This window comes from Atractosteus spatula, chromosome 20 (genome assembly GCF_055471065.1).
Source record: "Atractosteus spatula isolate fAtrSpa1 chromosome 20, fAtrSpa1.hap1, whole genome shotgun sequence".
NCBI lineage: Eukaryota > Metazoa > Chordata > Actinopteri > Semionotiformes > Lepisosteidae > Atractosteus > Atractosteus spatula.
This window is the reverse complement of record NC_142725.1, coordinates 10,328,012-10,346,680: the sequence shown is the minus strand read 5'-3', so window position 1 is coordinate 10,346,680 and position 18,669 is coordinate 10,328,012. Positions and strand designations below refer to the sequence as shown.

At 38.0% G+C, this 18,669-nt stretch overlaps 1 protein-coding gene across 1 annotated transcript in view; it reads left to right on the top strand.

Moving 5' to 3' along the window:
* The first annotated feature begins 7,081 nt into the window (after positions 1-7,081).
* The window catches only part of LOC148817506 (leucine-rich repeat-containing protein 38-like), a 30,436-nt gene continuing 18,848 nt past the window's right edge, over positions 7,082-18,669 (top strand). Inside the window, exon 1 of the mRNA XM_088938489.1 lies at positions 7,082-7,709. Coding sequence (XP_088794615.1) covers positions 7,082-7,709 — 628 coding nt within the window. The remainder of the gene's footprint in view (positions 7,710-18,669) is intronic.

Below are 18,669 nucleotides of genomic sequence, written 5' to 3'. Positions count from 1 at the left end.
TTTCCTCCTGCACTCCAAAGACAATACTGGTAGGTTAATTGGCTTCTACAGAAACGGGCCTTGGTTTGAGTGTGTGTATGATTGTGTTTGTGTGTCTGGGGTGTTCCCTGTCTTGTGCTTGTTGCTGACTGCAATAGGCTCAGGCTCCCCCTCAACCCTGTATTGGATGAAACAGGTAGAAAATCGATGGATGGATGAAAAGTCCAGCTTTTTACTTTCTATTATGACACAAAACTATTTCACAGAAACTGATGGTCTGCGCACTTGAAGGACCAGCTTTTTTTAAAAACTTACTTTTTACCTTGTAGATTTCACTCTGTGTCTCTCCGACTCCCATATCTTCTTGGCACCCAGTATTGTGAAGGCAGAGGAGGCAAGTCCCTCGAGCAGCTACAGCAGTTCTCCACACTCCCTGCCCTGACTGGCCAGGCAAGTCTTTTCATGCTGCAGAGGCAGCCAGGCACTAATTTCTGCTTCAGCTGTTTAGTATGAACCAGCGAGTGTTCTGGTGAGCCGATGTGATCTGAACATGGAAAAAACAAAACTTACGAGCAGTTCATTTTAAATAATTAAATCCTCCTCAAATACAAATGTTTCTTTTATTCATAAGTGTGGCACAGACACTGTATTTGGTCTAAGGTAGATTTGAGTAATAAGCAAGCACCCTGAGCAGAGAGGAATTAAAACCCCGAACTTAGTGTACCCATTCTGAGGTCAGCTGGAAGTTAAAATTGAAACACTATCATGGCAAAAGTGTCATGTTTCTGAGACCACAGACAGAAGAGGCCTGATGTTTGAATATGAATGTCAGTCAGATATCTGACTTATATGGGAGAGGGAATTGTGTCTCCCAGTTTGAACTGGGAAAAATTCAGATACAGTTACAATAAGTATGTATAGTCTAGGTGCAGTGTACTTACTAGAGACACTTGACAGAGGACAGTAAAGACAAGGCAGTGACTCCAAGTGACATTGAATACAACAAGCAAAATAACTTGGTTGAACTTTAACCCTGAAGGAGATCAATAGAGTGAGCTGTATCCACCTTGGTGGATGCTTACTGTAGTGTTACTGCAGGCACAGTATACCCTCTCCCTAGTTTCATGTATTAGAACAAGCAATGTCATTAGACCAAAATGGTGTCATTCTAGCAGGGTGAGGCCACCTAAGCCTGAAAATCTTCCTGACATATTCTTTACACTGTGTAGTCTGGGATCTCAAACCCACTTCCTCAAGGGCCTTGTGTTTATACTTCTGCTTTCTGTTTCAACCTTAGTAGTCAATCAATTAACCTAACTACTTTGGAAATGAGACAAATGTAATATTTTACCTGCAATTTCACAGGATATTCACTTCATTATTGGTACAGTTCCCCTTACATCACCTCGAAGTGTTAGATTTATTCAGCTGATTAAATCATTAGAATAACTATGGAACTGAAAAAATGGGTGGAGCACAATCCAGAAGACTGGCATCCCATCCAGAGTGAATCCTGCCTCCAGGGTTCATCTGGGCACAAGTTAGGAAGACCCTCCTACAGTATGTAGTCCATTGCATCTAAACAGGGCAAAATCCTGTGGTGGCGGCAGTGGCATGCACATTAAAACTAGTTCCACAAACGTTTTACCTTTCCTGCCCTCAGACGTGTCCTGGTTTCTGTACAGAATTGTTTATTACTACCACTAGTTTCAATTGCTGTTATTCCACCCAACCTCCACTGACAAGGGCCCAGATTAAGCTGAAACATCAACCCACCTTTCAGTCACAAACTGCAAACCCAGTACTGGATGGCAGGTCTCCAATGATTGGAAACAAGAAGCCGCTGGCAAACACATAGGCAGAACTGGGTGCAGGGTGTCGCTTACTACTGCCGTGCCAGTCGAAGTTATGATTTAACCTGGGCCTATGATTTAACTGCTTGATCTGGGCCTAAATCTGACAAAGCAATGAGCCCTTTTCCTGCTGCTGTCTTAAAAAGCACCAGGGATGTATTCCCCTGCATCCACTTATTTTGGCAAAGAAAATTAACATTTAAATCAGAAATGTCTTGACTGATTTGTCACAGGGAGAGACAAACTTCAAGCCTGGGCCTTTGGAGAAAACGAGTTCCCTATGTTTTTACATTGGAGGTGTAATTTGTTTTCACTGATCTTTTCTGTAAAGTGTTGCCAAGCAAACTAGAACAAAAGTAAAATGGATTAGAAAACCGCCCGAGCATAAAAAAAAAAACGTGGCAGAGATTGGAAGGCTATTTATTTTCTTCCAAGTAAATTCTTCAGCAAAATTTTCTTTCTTTTTTATCTCCTTTCTACATACAGCAAAACTTTGTAGAAAAACACATCACCTTTTTGCTTTTTCAGAGAGGCATTAACAACAGTGTAGATACTGTAGGGGAATAGGAAGGGACAAAGTGTTCTCTGTGAATTGAGCCATTCAGGAGGTGGAGTGCATGTGATCACCAAGTTGCCCCATATAGTTACATATGTCACACTTTCCACTTTGTGAAAAAACAGGAGAATCTTTTCAGATGTTTTACCCATTAATGCCCAGTACTAATTATAAGAGATCACAGGTTTTACTGTAGCAAGGGGCTGCGTCAGAGTACAGGCTGCAAAGGAAAAAGTGAAGCTTAATGTCAATAGAAAGAAAAAAACCCCACAAAGTTTGGGAACCAGATGTTGTTATTAAATGGGAATGTTTTTTAAAATGTGGTCTTGATGTGAACATTTATGTACATATACATATTTAAAACCAAATATATGTATAAACACATGTACTATAGGTGGGTAATCTGTCTTAAAATTGACCTATTTATCTGGTTCCTTTACAACAGTCAGTTCTGTCACTGAGATGACTCTCTCGCTACATTGGTTGTGATTGTAACTGAGGTTACAATGTTGTGAGCCAGTGCATGAAGGATCACTTACATTGCTCTGTGTATTTGTTTGTCTGAGTTAGACTAATTGGCTGAGTAGCATGTGAGAAGTGTCACAGTCTCATCTGCAACTCAATCCGTTCAATTGAAGGAACTGCATTTCTGTCTTTGAGCTCAAGAAAAGAGGGGACATGAGACCTATTTATGTTTTAAAATAACATGGTATCTATGCCTTTCTCTAAAAGGAAGTCGGGTGACAAAAATGTAATGTTTAAATAATATATGGAATTTACAAAAGGGAATTAAATGTACTGTACATATTCCTGGTGTGTAGTGTTTTGTGATTTTGAAGCTATTAGGACTGTCCTGGATATAATATTCCAGTTAGATTGAAATGCTGTAATCTTTCTTTTTTCACACAAGTCTATGGCCTCCTTAACTCAGTTTAAAGCTATTTATCAATTACTCAGTAGGCACAAATGGCCACAGGAGTTCATGGAAATTAAATATATCTCTATTCTTAGGATCCATATGATTTAAATATAGTGAGGAAATATGTTTGTGAACTTTTTATTACTTGGGGATTACCGGACAGAACACTGGTTTTCTACTTGTACATTTATGAGATTACTCCTCACTAAGATATCGCAGTGCTTTATCTCAGACAGTCATATTTTCAATTTTAGTCCATCAAAACTGACCTTATTAATGTGAAAAGGTAGACAAGGAGAAAAAAAATGTAATCAACTGAAATATTCAATAATCCATCCATTTTCTAACCGCTTTGTCCAAATAAGGGTAGTGGGGGAGCCAGAGCTTATCTTGGCAAGCAATGTACGCAAGGCAGGATACACTCTGGATATGACGCCAGTCCAGTACCTGGAGGAAACCCACATGAACACAGGGAGAGCACCCCAGCAATGTGAGGCTGTAATGATGTGCCATCCCTCAGCTGAAATATTTGATAGATTGATAAAAATCGTTAGGCTGACTGTCTGCAAACGTGGAAGAAGTATCTGTTGGGCAGTCAAATTATAACCTATGAACTAGGACAACAGCTGTACAGTGACTGCTTGCTTGTCAAAGTCTTTTTGCCTTGAGCTTTCGGCTCGGTGTATGATACATGCCAACATTGACTCCTTCAGTTCACTGTCTCAATGGCATTCACGTAAAAAAAAAGGTAAACATCCTGTTTGAAGAAAAAAACCTGCAGAAAGTATATTTTTGTGTAAACACAGCAGATGAATGTATGTTAAACAACTCTTTTTAAAAATCCTTTTCAGTCTTTGTGTTAATTATCTCCAGCACATTTCTAGCAATCCTATGAGCTACAGCCTGAGATATCCTCCTCTAATTATGTGTGCAGGTGCAGAGTAGAATTCACAGGTGCAGATTCCATTATTAACAAACTACATTGTGAGTGTTTTTTTTCTTAAATCCATACAATTCAAATAGACACCATCTAAAATTTGTTTGTTTTTCCCCCTACTAATTAATATTGTGAGCTATAAATGATAGTAACTTTATAATAATAAAATAACTTTTATAGTATGGCTATGCCTGAGATTTAAATTAAATTTCAATGTGTTTGTTTTCATTTGTGCAATTAAAACTTTATTTTCCTGAGATAATTATATGAAATATACCTTATATATAAATACCAAAGACCTTATCATTTTATATATTTTGATAGAATTGAACAAATTCCATGTTTTTCTATTCTGTTTCTATTCTATTGTCCAATTCACATTATAACTATCAGGCAAGAATTAATCTAGGATTGGTTTAAAAAATTAATCAGTGACAGCTGTGAATTCATTTTAGTTATACATCAGTAAAATTATACTTCCTGGGGGTTTCTTCTGACTATAATAAGTTAAAACCTAATCTAATTTTTCAAAGATTGCTGTGTTTCACTTTGAGTAAACATAATAGCTTTTATTAGATGTACTTACCGGATGTAATAAATACGATTAGAAACTAGGTACTTTACTAACTGAGAGGTGTGATGGAGCCATTGAACCATTCAAAAGCATCTGCAGCAGTTTGTAGGAGAATGAGAAAGCATTTACCTTGAAGGAAATAATCAAGATTCTTTTCTAAAAAAACTATACTAAGGCATGTCTAAGTATTGTAATACATAATAACAGTTTTGTTTGCTTTAAATCTGATTTTACAAATAACCAAGATAAGAAATCTCAAGATACTGAGATGTATTAAGATGCTACTGTGTGCTTCTTCCTTCAGAGAGCAATTGTCAGTAGCAGTGGGATATATTCAAGATCACAATTGTATAAGAAAGCTGACTAACTGCTCTGACGTCAGTTATGTGGTGTTTTTTTTAAAAGGTCACAGCTGTGTCTTGTCCATTCCTAGGGACCTGCTCATTAGTTCACAGGGTGAATCTGGGAGATCTGTCTCAGAGCATCCCAGTACAAATGCAATGGTGTAAGCAGAAAAGCCCAGAGCATCATGCTGTGTATTGCATTAATCATAATAGACCGAAAACAAAATGAATTATTACTTCATGACATGCAACAAACAGGAACATCCAGATCCTTACAGAATGGAATTATCAAGTGTACATCTGTTCTAACATAAAATAAAATTAAAATGTGATTCCATTCTCTCATGAATGGTGTTGGTGCTACACATCAGTTCAGGGTACTTCATGATTTGATTTGTTTTTATATTTCTTGGGCATGTGATAATCCAGTCTCTTAGTTGTGCCACATTAGGAAAACATTTCTGAGCTATTAATGAAGCAGCTATGCAAATTATTTTATGCTTTGCATCATTAGCCTTTTCTGTATTTAAACTTTAGGAAGGTATTTTTAGCAGCAATTAGAACTAGACTTGTAATGTGGCTATTTAAAATTCATAACTGTATTGTCAGGTAAATGCTAATAGCTGTTTAGCATTACTTTGTGCTAAAAAAAATCAACTAAAAAACTGAGGGTGTTCAAGAATTGATGCATTAATTCTTTAAGCTGTTGAGGTAGTAAGATGTTTTTCTGTTGTTGACAACAAAAGAATCATAGTGTGAAAATGGCTTTATTGAAGAGATGCAATTTTTCAAAAAGGCAGGGTAGATAATTCTCCTAGGAAGGCACAACTAGTGAATGAAGTAACAGAGGATAACTGCACTGGATAAACACTGATAACATTCCTATTCGGAAGTGACATCACATGAAACCATCATGTTCTGGGGAAAACATTCTCAGCTAAAATTGCACATTCAGGCCTTTGAAGAACTCAGGAGACAGAAAACAAATTGCTTAGTTATCAGATATGTGTATCCAATCGACTGCCACTCTGTGATATTTACAGCAATATGAACTGCATCTAGTCTCCTCCATTGTCGATGTTTAGTGCTGTTCACCATGGCAACAGAGCTTGACGGTGTTTTTGCAGCCCAGCTTTGTCTGCGTATCACAGAGAGGGAAGAAATAATACAATGCTGCCCAGCACCTTAATCAATGTCGTTACTTTTTTTTTTGGTTCTAGGTTTTTGCAAGCCTCATGACACCAGCCGACGAGCGCCTCAGATTTCATTTGCAGTTGCCAGCGAGCCAGCAAGCCTCAGAGTTTGGAGCCAGGGAGCAGACGAATGGTAGATGGCAGCCTTCAGCTCTTTCACTGAGCTCGCCTTTCAACGTCGGAGCCTCCTGGGGTATCCTTTTGTGTCAAAGATCCAGGCGTCCTCCCTAATTAATCCTTCAAGATAGACTCCAGGTTAAGACCGCAAACAGACCTTCCATCCTAATAACTCCCCCCCACACACACCACTCACCTCCTCACCCCTCCCCTCTCCTCTCTGCTCCTGGCCTTTCCCAGTCTCTGGTTCGCTGGTTTCTATTTACCTCTGTCTGCTAATCTCCCCTCCCTCTTGCTCACCCAGCTCTCTCTCGCTATCTCTCCTCCCCTTACTCCTTCAAAGCCAGCAGGCTGCTATTCGATCCAGGCTGCTGCTACATGATCTCTTGGAAACGGCACTCAGTCTCTCGCTGCTCGATGCCCGAGCTCTTTTAGTTTGTAATACCGGGGAAAGGATGCCTCTGCCTGGGCATTGATTCCTTCCTTTATCCTCTCGCTCTTCCCCCCCTTTCCTGATCTCCCTCCCCCCCACCCCCCTTCCCTTTCCCACATCCCCCCCTTTCCCGACCCCCCCACCCAAATTCCCTTTCCCCCTTGACCCCCTTGACAATGTTGCCATGTTGCCGCTGGCTTCAGCCTCTCATCGTCTTGCTCTCCTCTGCCTTACTGACTTGGGGGCAAAACTGCCCAGCTAGTTGTCTCTGCCCGGACCCTCACACAGTCGACTGCAGTGGACAGGGTCTCACCCGCCTGCCGGTTTCCATCCCCCTGGACGTCCGGAGGCTCCTACTGTCAGACAACTGGATTCCCAAGATCCCCTCAGATTTTCTAGTGCTCTACAGCGATCTGGTCTACCTGGACCTGCGGAACAACTCCCTGTCATACATCGAGCCTGGAACTCTCAGCACTTCCTCCAGGCTGGTGTTTCTGGACCTTGGCTGCAACAACTTGACCGAGATCGCTGCTGGGACTTTTGGGGAGTCCCGCAGCCTGATCAAACTCCGCCTGGGCAACAACCCCTACCTGACTACAGTCAACGAGAACGCCTTTCTTGGACTCACTTCTCTGCGTGAGCTGGAATTGGAGCGCAATGCCCTGTCCGGCCTGCAGGTGGCGGCCCTGAGCCAGCTGCCCTCTCTGAGGGTGGTAAGGCTGGAGGGCAACCCTTGGGTGTGCAACTGTAACTTTGCCAACCTGTTTGCATGGCTGAGGGAAAACTCGGACAAGCTTCCAACCGGTAAGCAAGTTCCTCTTTGATCAAGCATGTATGTGTTTTTGTACTCTTCTTCTCAAAATTCTAATCCTCATGTACCTCCCTTTAATGTTGAAAAATATTTTGGGTTATGCCTGTTTTCAGTCAGCTCATTGTTATACAGAGAATTCAGACTCTGGCCTTGCCATTTCTGTTTATTTTTTTTTTTTCCTTGAACAAAGGAAAAGCTTTCGAAACGAGTCACAGACAGAGCTCCAGCTGTCATCGCTTATCTCTTCCAGCTAAAGATGCCAGAAAAAATGGAAAGCAAAATTATTCTTCACATTGGAAAGGGTTCATTAAGCACACTGTAGAAGTCTTTGAGATCAATTGCACCACAGAATTAAGGATTCATTCAGAGTATCCCTGACCATAGTGATGCTAAGCATTCTGTTCTGGAATGTGCCAAGTGTTTCATGTCTGTGTGCTGTGTCTCTCAGACACATTGCAGTCTCTTGGTTTATCTTTTTCTCTATCATTGCCATGATAATTTACCAAGCTTATCAGATTCCTCTTCTAAAAGTCAGACGTAGTGCATGATGTTGTTAACAGCATCAGTAAAAAATGAAAACGGCAAAAGATTCTACCCTGACAAGCTATTGTTTCCCTGGATCAGTTAGGTTTCAGCATTAGTTTCAGCTCGAATCGTAGCACCGTGTTCAGAGACATTTTTAAAATGCATAGCTATTCAAAACAACACAGAGAGGATTGTATTTTTTCATGAAGGAGTGAAGAACAAAGGCAAATATGAAGGACTATGAGTTACCATTACGCTTTCTTATAATTCTGCAAACATAAATGAAATACAGGGTACAAATAAAGGGCCTTAGCTCATTTAGCTTTAATTACACTGTAAGCCGTTCTGTACTGAACCTGTGAAGTTTTGTTTTTATGGCACATTATGCAACATTTTACAATATTAGTATGCGTCAAGCATCTTCTAAAGTATGTAGTAAGTGTCTTAAATGAAACACTTATAGCTTGGAAAAAAGCGAATTCTATTTTCAATAATGAATAATAACTTGTAATATTAAAATACTACGTTTGCTTTTAATTTACCTCAAACAACATATGCTTACTTACTAACAAATTCCTGCATACCTATGTGTGATCATGTCCTTGCCACTTAAAGGTAGGGAATACAATTACAACATACCTTCTTCTTGTCTCAGACATGACAAAGGTAACAGAAAAAAGCTGTTATGGACAGAACAGAGCCATCCTCCCCCAGGATCAACCATTTTAACAAACCTCTGTAATTATTACACCAAATATGTTTACTGTAGGTCTAGATTTGTTAGACTTGTTGTGAAAACAAAGACTAAACATGGAATTGCGTTCTTAGATCAGGTAATAAACCTTTTTCAGTGATGTATTAGCCATGACATTCAGTATCTTGCTGCTCTAATAATGTACTCAGGAACATGTGGGGTTTATTTTTAAGCAACATTGTCATTATTCTTAATCAGTTAGGACTGTGATTGACATGGTTTAATTATACGGTACACTACTGAAACAAGTATTTTCTTGAGATATTGTTAAACTTTCCTGAATAATAATACAGAAGGATGGCACAGTGGTAGATGGCACGGCATTGCATGGTGATTAGCACTACTGTCTCACTTTCCCTGGGTCATGGGGTCCCAATTTATGTGGAGTTCCCATTTTCTGCATCTATTCGTGTGGGTTGTCTCAAAGTGGTCCGATTTCCTCCTTACCCTCCGAAGATATGCTAGCTAGATTAACTGGTGTCTTTAAATTGTCTCTAAGGGTCTCTAAATTGTGTGTAGGTACCCTGACATGGAGTGAAATCCCAGCCAAGCTGTAGTCCTGCCTTGTATCCTATGTCTCCATGATAGGAAGTAGTTTTCTGTGACTCTTACCAGGAATAAGCAGCTTTCCAGTAATGGATGGAATGATTTTCAATTATATTTCGTAATGCTGTACTATTATCTGTCTTGTATAACTATCTAAAAGCAATCGTAGGTCAAGGATGGTAGCTTTTGGAAACAACTGCAGTAATATCTGTTCCTGGAATAAAGGCTTTGACATTTTTTTAAGGAAAAACTTCTATCTGGGATCGCCCATGCTATAAGTAACCATGTACTGTTGAGACTGTACGTTTTGGTATATTTAGATTTAGAAGATTGCTTTAACCATTGTTGTTGTTTCTATGTATAGACTTTTTCTGAAAGCTCCCAAAAAGCAATATGAAATATTCTTACATAATTAATATAGTGTGTTCGATAGTATTACCACTTTAAAATGTATATTGTCCTGTCATGGTGCTTTAATTTTTCTTCATTCTGGCACAAAGTACTTTTTCAAAATAATAGTCCAAGCTTATGAAAATATATTTTTCTTTGTAGGTTACAACAATTGTAAGGCACTGTGTTTGTTCAACTACAGAAAATTAAGAAATAATTTAAAAAATCTTCATTCATGCAGCCATCTGTATGTGAGTGAACTACGTACAGTACTATAATCAACCTCCCTTTGGCTTATGTGATTAGCAGTTCTTGCAACTGTATCTTTGTCTTCAGTTTATCTTCTATAATAGGTGCACTGCAGCTGTAACATCTCATTTAGAGGGAATCCTGACATCCGTATATAGCAATGACAATTTATTGTGCAAAGTTCAGGATAAACTAATGAGATACAATTACTGTTCTCCCTAGCTGGCATCCAGCTTGATGATTGCCGAGGTTAACACAGTTCGCTCCGACATCTGCCCACATTTTTCTAAACGCTCAGAGCAGGACAAAAATGTCAAAATTACAAACGCATAAATAAATAAAAATATTCACAGCTGTCACTGTCAGTGAGCCAGGGTCATTCCAAATTCAACAGAAAATGTAGCTTTGCACATACCAAAAAATATATGATTAAAACAAAGAGGGAGAAGGCAGATTAAGCAGACGTAAGCTGTGTATCTTTAAAAAACTGAATTAAATTATTCAATGCATGGATCACTCAAGTTAAGTAACTTAACAGAAATATCGCAGATGTGCTGATTCATTGATCTGAACAACTACAGTATGTTGTCTAGCATGCAGCCTAATATTTATAATACATACACAACGTATATTCAAACAAATTAATCATGTTACTTCAGTTTGTAATAAAGGCAAGGAGGAAACTTATGCTTAGCAGAAAAAACTGCTGTTTTGTTCTATGAACAGAGGTTAAAGCAAACTTTTTTAAAATGAACTGGCCTCAGAATTTGTACATAGTCAGCTGTCACAACCCAAAGTATGCACAAGGTCTCCCTGTGTCCGCACGTGACATTATTCGTATTGGAGTGATTGATTGTCTGCCCACATTAGGCTACAGAAATCTAGTTGTACATTCAGTTCCATATTTGTCTTCAAAGCTACTATTTTTTGTCTTTTTTGACCTCTGGTAAATAAGTTATAACTTATTGTGAGACTGTTACTTTTACAGTAAGGTTTGTAAAAAAAATATGAATTTGCATGCTGCTACTTTCTATATGCACAAAGATTTATCATTGAACTTGTCAAGACCTGCTTGTAATTTTTTTAATGCCGTAACACAACCCAGAATAAATTTTATTGGAAAGTATCAACTATTTATTGGGAAAATTAACTTTTAGGATTACTTGTAAAAAAGAAGAGTTGTTTCAAACCATTCTGGTTATTGCTAATATGTTGTGACTTGGAAAAAAAAATTGAACCCGGCTTGCCCAAGTCCACAGAGAGCTCTGATACTGGTCCCCTCAGAGGGCCAATTTGGATAAGTGCTTCATTTTTCATCTGGAATAATCTTCAGGCAAATGAGATATGAATTTTAAAACTGTAACATCTTCAAATCAGTTTTGAACATAAAGATAATGTGTTTGTGTGGATCTGGAATCTGTTTTAAAAAACATGCGAATATTTGAAAACGTGGGTCAGTTGAACATGGGCCTGTGTCATTTCAAATATACAGTACCAAACAGAAACAAACGATCTTCTACTGTCCTCTGTGATAGAGGGAGGAGCAGCTACAGTACAGTCCATACGAGCCACACAACCATCTGTTTTCCACTGCAGCTCTGATCTTTATGACCCATCAATCCAGCAATTTTCTAACTGCTTTATCCAATTCAGGGTCATTGGGGGAGCCAGAACCTATCCTGGCAAGAAACGGGCACAAGGATGATACACTCTGGACAGGATGCCCTTCCATAACAGACCCAATTCCACTAATGAATTGAATAAGAATCCACATTCCCAATGGGTTTTCAGGTCTTAAGTAGATGCTTGTTTAAAAATATTAATAAACTGACCGGGATTATGACTGTTGAGGACTGCAGCTGTTCATTCCTGCTGTATATTAAGGCATGTTTTTATTTCTGCATTTCTTTGAGCACTTCAACGCAATGCGTGAATGGAATTTTATTTTCTCATTTCCCATTGAGTTGAACACTGTTGTATACACATCAGTGTGTGCAAATATTTACTGGAGCTGCTGTAAATATGTTGGAGTTTATGTGTGATTTTGCTTTGCTTTTTTCAGAGGTTGGTGACTCGGGAATTGTACTCTGGAAAGGCTTACATTTTATAGCACGTCTCAAATGTCAATAACCTTTTTTCAGACTGAAGTAGCTTCCCATTTCACCTTCCTCATTTGGGCCAAGTCCAGTACTCTGTCATGTTGCATTTTGACATAGATGTGGATTCTGTTTTCCAATTTTAAGATGGCTGCTCTTCAGTTCTGAATGGTACCTCATCTGGGCCGCTCTTTGGAAATGTGAGCATCTGCTATTGTATAGTCCTGGTTTACAGCAGCACTGATAAAAACACGTGTACAGCAGTGAAACCTCAGTTCCCAGATTAGACGTTAGGCAGCTGTTTCCTTGAATGGGAGTACATACAGTATTCCAGGCTCTTAATATTAAACCCCAATTGAGAACCATTATTTGTCTTCTGTTTAAAGTCACACAAGAGCAATGCTCCATAAATATGTTGTAAAAGCACCACATATTTAGTAAAATATATGGAATTCTTAACCTTCCACCTCTATGTGAAAACTAGCAAATCATATGGGGTAAACAATAAGATTGTTTAGCAGTTGTATGTGCAGCATCTCTTGTGGAAACTGGGTAATTGCAGAAACAGTATTATTTAAGAAAATAAAGATTATTTAGAATTTATATTATAACCCAAATCATTGGTTCAATAATCATAAGAATTATGTCATGCATCTGCATTTATAAATACATCATAAAAGCTTGTAAACACTCAACTCTGGATTACAGCTTGTTACATTGTGAAATGTATCAGATTGCTGTGCAGTGAAAGTCTTCTTATCTGTTACCCATGGTAGTATGGAGTAAACATGCCATTATGCCTGAAGTAAACATTCAGGAATCACAGCTGTTCCACACTTCCTATAAAAGAAGGCACATAACTGGACTGTAGAGTTCAGTGCAGTTTCCTCTATGCCAGGCTGAACACAGAAGCATACTTTGCAATAACTACAGTCGACAAGGATAAACAGTTTTTAAAAATGTGCAAAACTGGATTTTGTGTGATGTATCAAATAGTTTGTTTCCTTTTTGTCAAATGGATCCCTGTATTTTTTTTATGAGGAAAGTGAAACGGCATTCTAAAAATAATAAGGCACAGAGGAATTGTAGTTTTATTAACAGAAAATTGAAGCAGAGCAGCAAGAGTGCTAAATTGGACTCACAGCAAAAAGTGTGAAGGGAATTGCATTCCCTAGGAATTAATCTCGGCTCCGGCCTACCGTCTGAAATTTGCATCTGTACTAGCAGCAGCTTTGCAGGATGTAAAAATAAGAATCTGAATCAGATAAGCAACATGACATTAAATTTTGATTTATTTTTTGTATTGTAATGATTTTGAAAATCAATTATTTTTTGCCCAAGTGGGAAGCTTGTTTTTCATTTCTTTCATTTCTTACCAGGCTGGCCATTTTAATTCTTAAACTCTCTTTCTTACACATTACAACAGAAATAATAGCGTTTAATGTTGACACTTACATGAGAAAACATACATATATATTTAATTTACCCACAAAATATATGATAATGTTTTTCAATTTGAAGTTTAACCACTATACTTTTTTGGAAGCTAAATATGCTTGCAGTAAAGGGCTATATATATACTATTTTAACTTTTGAATTCTAAAAAGGAAGCTGTTTTTTCAGTGATGTTGACTTTCTTTTTCATTTAATGCATTTTTAAATCTGTTTTTTATGTTCCTTTTTAATTATCAAAGTAAAATGACTCCAAAAAATATTTCTTAGATGGAAGGGGAAGGACACCATTTCTTGTGTGCCTATTCATGAAGCAACCCTAATACGCTTCCCCACTTCATAATTATGCCAGAGTAGCTAACAATCTCAATAATAATCCCATCAAGTTACACAAAATGCAGCCTTAAAACTTATCTTTGTGGTGTTAGAAACTGAGTAGGTTGTTGTAACACAGAAAAGGAGATGAAGATTAAGAATAACACAGGGCTAAAACATTGCATGTAATTAACTTTTTAATTATTTAATTGGTATTAAGTAAAATTAATAACTAATCATTAAATTGCCAAGGTAAACTATGTAGCTATATATAGTGATTTGTACTGTATTGAGTTTTTTTCTTTGGTAATGCATTAGCAAAAAGCCTCCTTTAACAAATGTATTCCCATATGTTTCCAAAGTGGCAAAACCTGTCATTTCTATATGAATTTCATGCAAGCTTTCATGTAATATACAACTCAAAGTGTTGAGTTATAAAGTCACAGTTGTTAACATAACATATTTAAGATCATGTGTTCAGGAATGTTTTTAGAGAAGATAGACATACAGTAATTAGCTTTTTGCTTAATCTGCTTTATTTTATAGTCAACCACCTGGTTGTAGGACAAGAAAATTACGACCCCCTTATTCAGAGCAAAAATACCTAAGGGAGAGCTGCACAGGTTGAGATAGTGTAGAGGAGGGAAGCAGAATGAGTCCAAGAAAGAGAGGGGGGCTGTCTATGGTATTTTATACTGTAGCTTTTTAGGAAGGGATGTTATGTAGAATATGAAATTACAGTGAAGGTACACTTCTGCTTAATGACCAGGGAGAAATGTGCCAGGAATAGAAATACAGGGAAACCAGGAGTACAAAGTCTAAGAAAGTTTCTAAGACCAATTTTCTGAAATACGAAGTTAAAACACATACATCTTTGGTTTCTGAGACTCCTGTCATTCTTTACTTTGAATGCAGGTGGTTTGGTGGAAAAGAAAAAAAAAGACTCTTCTCAACACCTACTCCCTGGACTTAATGTGGGTTATGTTGCTTAAAAGGTTTTTGTCTCTTTGAGGCATGCTGCATTCCCAACACTTACTTGCAAGTACAATTCCAGTAAAATTCAAAATATTGCATATCCTGAATCCTGTAAACATGGTGTTCAAAATTCCTGTGGTGTTATTCTGAAGAACAACATCTACAAAAGTTTTATATTGAAACTGTAATATTTGAGTCTCCTAATATTTAGGTTAATTGTAGAATACTGGAGATATCTTATTCATAATAGTCATTTAATGCGATCTTTCATGTGCATTACCTATTAATAAAATCCTGGCAAATTTGAAGAAACCACTGTGCATTATGTTTGCCAGAAAATATTTTAAAAAACTTCAGTGTTTTTGCTCACACAAAGCATTTGGAGCAGTGTTGCTGTAGATGCTGTACATAGTACACTACACAATTTAATTAAACTTAAAGTGCCTCTCAGAGTCAGCACTTTTAATTCTTCACAATGGCAATAAAACGTTTCTGCTCTATTGCTGCACAAAAGCACATTTTAATATTTTCTACTTTAATAGAAACACTGTTCAAAATCAGTTTATATTGTATGTACTCTTCCTTTCCTATAATTTTCTTTTACATGTTCCAGTATTTAGATCAAACTTTGTAAATGCAGTTTTCCTTGTATTTTAAAATAAGACAGCATAAGTGTTTGCAATAAAAGGGAAGGAACAAAATAATTAAACACTATTGTGTGGTGGCTGATATCCTGTATATCAGTTAGGTCTGACTGCAAAGTTTTCAGTAAGATACATTACAGTATGTGAAAGGCAAGAAACCTTTCAGGCATCATTACAATTTCGTGTCTGATTCCAGCCTCACTGGGACATTTTTTGTATGAACACTGAAGGGCAGAGAAAATGGCAGAATACTAAACTCCTGTAAATAATTCATTGGAGTTGGTCTTCCCTTGTAATGAGCCCTTTTTCAACCTGAATTATTGAGGAGCTGGATTATTGAGAACAGATTCCCACAGCGAACCAAAATTAAGGTCTCTGGGTATTTCTTTCTTTATTTAATTGATGAAAACAAGATATAATTCCACAGTAGAGTTATGCACATAGAAAGATAGATGAATTGTAGATATCTCCTGGTCAGAAAAAGCTGGCAATATAACTGTTCATTTACTGGTAGTTTTACAAAAATTCAAGTTATTTATCCACAAAATCTGCAGTTCAGTTTAAATCAGCTGAACCTCTTGCTCACAGTTTTTACCAATAAAGCCTATATATAGTATGCTTCAATTTTATCTAGCTCTCCTTTAATGAAAAAGAAGAGCTAAACAACAGCAAAGTGCCCCAAGGAATACTGACCCTGTGCTGTTCAATAAATCTAGTGTACTAAATTTGCCTTACGATGGCAGGTCTCTGATTGTAGATACTGCAAAGGTTCTGTCTGTGTGCCTGGCCATGTTTTTTTGTGTTATTTTTGTGGCTTTAGTAAGCAGAGGCCTTCATTTTTTCCCCCCAGCCTCAGACATGAACACTGTATGTAGGTCAGTGAGGCAATGGAGTTGCTGCTCAACCTGATCATTGGATAAAAGAATAAGTTCAGTCACCTGGACTAATGATGAGTACTCTTCAGAAAAGCCTAAAGCTCATCCTGAGCATCACTCACTACTCACTCACTGACTCACCTGACTGCAGTCAGTGTCAGTCCCAGGCCCCTTAGAAACAGGTTGCTGTGATGCACACGCAGAACAGATGGACAGATCTGAGAATGGGAGGGGGGGGTTGATAATCTGCTTGGCGCATCGCATTGCGTGTACTATGTTGGATTAAAATGTGGCAAGGTTAAAGATGACGAGTGTTTTTGGTCCTTGGCAAGCGCATTGCAGCGATGGAAGTGGCAGATGTTTGGAATCTGTGTTGTGATTTAACCATCTATTTGTTTTTCAGTTTTGATAAAAATAACTTACTGTAAAAAACATGTCTTGTCCGTTAAAGTTCACGTTTAACACCTTCTGCTTGCAACCAAGAAAAGCAAGCCAATTCCCACCACTATGGAAAATATGAGTAAAGACATTTATTTCTGTGTTTAATGGAATTGATTGGGAAATGCCATGTTTTTAAGGACATGGACTTTAAAATCAAGTCTTCTTTTGGGACTGAAAGGTCAAAGCACCTGAAATATTGTATTTATGTACAGTATATATTCCACTTCTTTTCTTTTTTCTAGTCCGTGTTCCTAGGCCGATCCAGATACACTAAAATCACATTCTTCACAAGCTGTTTTAATTGTTTAAATTATGACCACATTGTCTGCAAAATTATTCATTTCTTTGTGTCCATGGGCAACCTCTCTTCTTAATACAAGTTGTATCTGTGTGGGCATGTGTTAAGCCTTTTCTTCTGTCTGCTTTCTTTCATACATACTGGTTTTCCTTGTGGGCTTAGGCTCACATTGTTATTGTCTCTTTATTATTTTATCTGCATAGTTTTAGGGGGATGCAGAGTTCACAACAGGTATTGTAAGAGCCAGGCACCATGAAATATCCAGCACTGGTGCAGAGTAAATATCAGCTCGGCCAGAAGACTGCTTTGCAATGACCTCACACTGAAAGTGTGCGGATAAATAAAAATGAGGATCCATAGCAATGGCATGCCCCATAGTAACTGAGGGGGTGGCGATGTTCTGTGCACAAACTGTACTGAACATCACACAAAATAATATACTGTCTTACTGTGAACAAGCACTATACACGTTCTTATTCTGTAGTGTTTTAAAATATACTGAGAGTCGATGAATATTCTGTAAATGAGTATTGGAAAGAATAGCCTTTATTGTGACTTTAGTGCCTCTCAGTTAGTATATGTACTATAATAGGGTTTACACACTGAGCCAGTTTCAGGAATTATGTCATCCTAGACAGCATCAAACTCAAGCGGAGAACCTGGACCTTTGGTCCATAATACAGTAAGTTGCTTTTCATCTTTAATGGCAGTGGAATTCTCTGCTGGCTGTACAGTGGCACCGTGTGCCTCTGCAACTGCTAGAGACTGTGATTGAATACTGATTGAGTGCACCAGTTACTGGTGTTGTGTTGAATTTCATGCCACCAGACCTGGTGTTTTGGTGTGGCAGATTTATCTACTGTCTGTGCTGTGTGTGTTTGAAGCCAACAAGCTACCATGATCTGATGCCAGCAAGGGCAGGAAGAGCTGCAAGCATTATTTGTACAAGTACAGGGTGTCTATGAAGCTGCTTGCCCTGTTCAGACTGCTGAATCATGACAACTGGGGAGCAAAGACATTGGTACACATTTCTTAATGGGTTACATCCTTCCACAGACAATAACCTTTCCACAGACCATAACAGACCGCCTTTATTTATATGTTATATCCTTCCATCAAGAACCCAATGGTGGTCTGGCTGGACCAATGCAGTGTCCTTTGTAGAGTGTCATTGTTGTCCATGGGTATACACACTAATTTTCTGTGCTCCATGGTGCAGGTTACATGACACAGTTGTCTAAATAAGACTCATAATACTTTATATTTATAAATACCTCCCGCAAGTTTAGCTGTAGATGTATCACCAAATTTTGATCAATAATCAGCTGTTTGAATTCAGATACTTTCAAACAAGTTGAGAAATAATGAACAGAGCAAACAGCAAAAATGTACT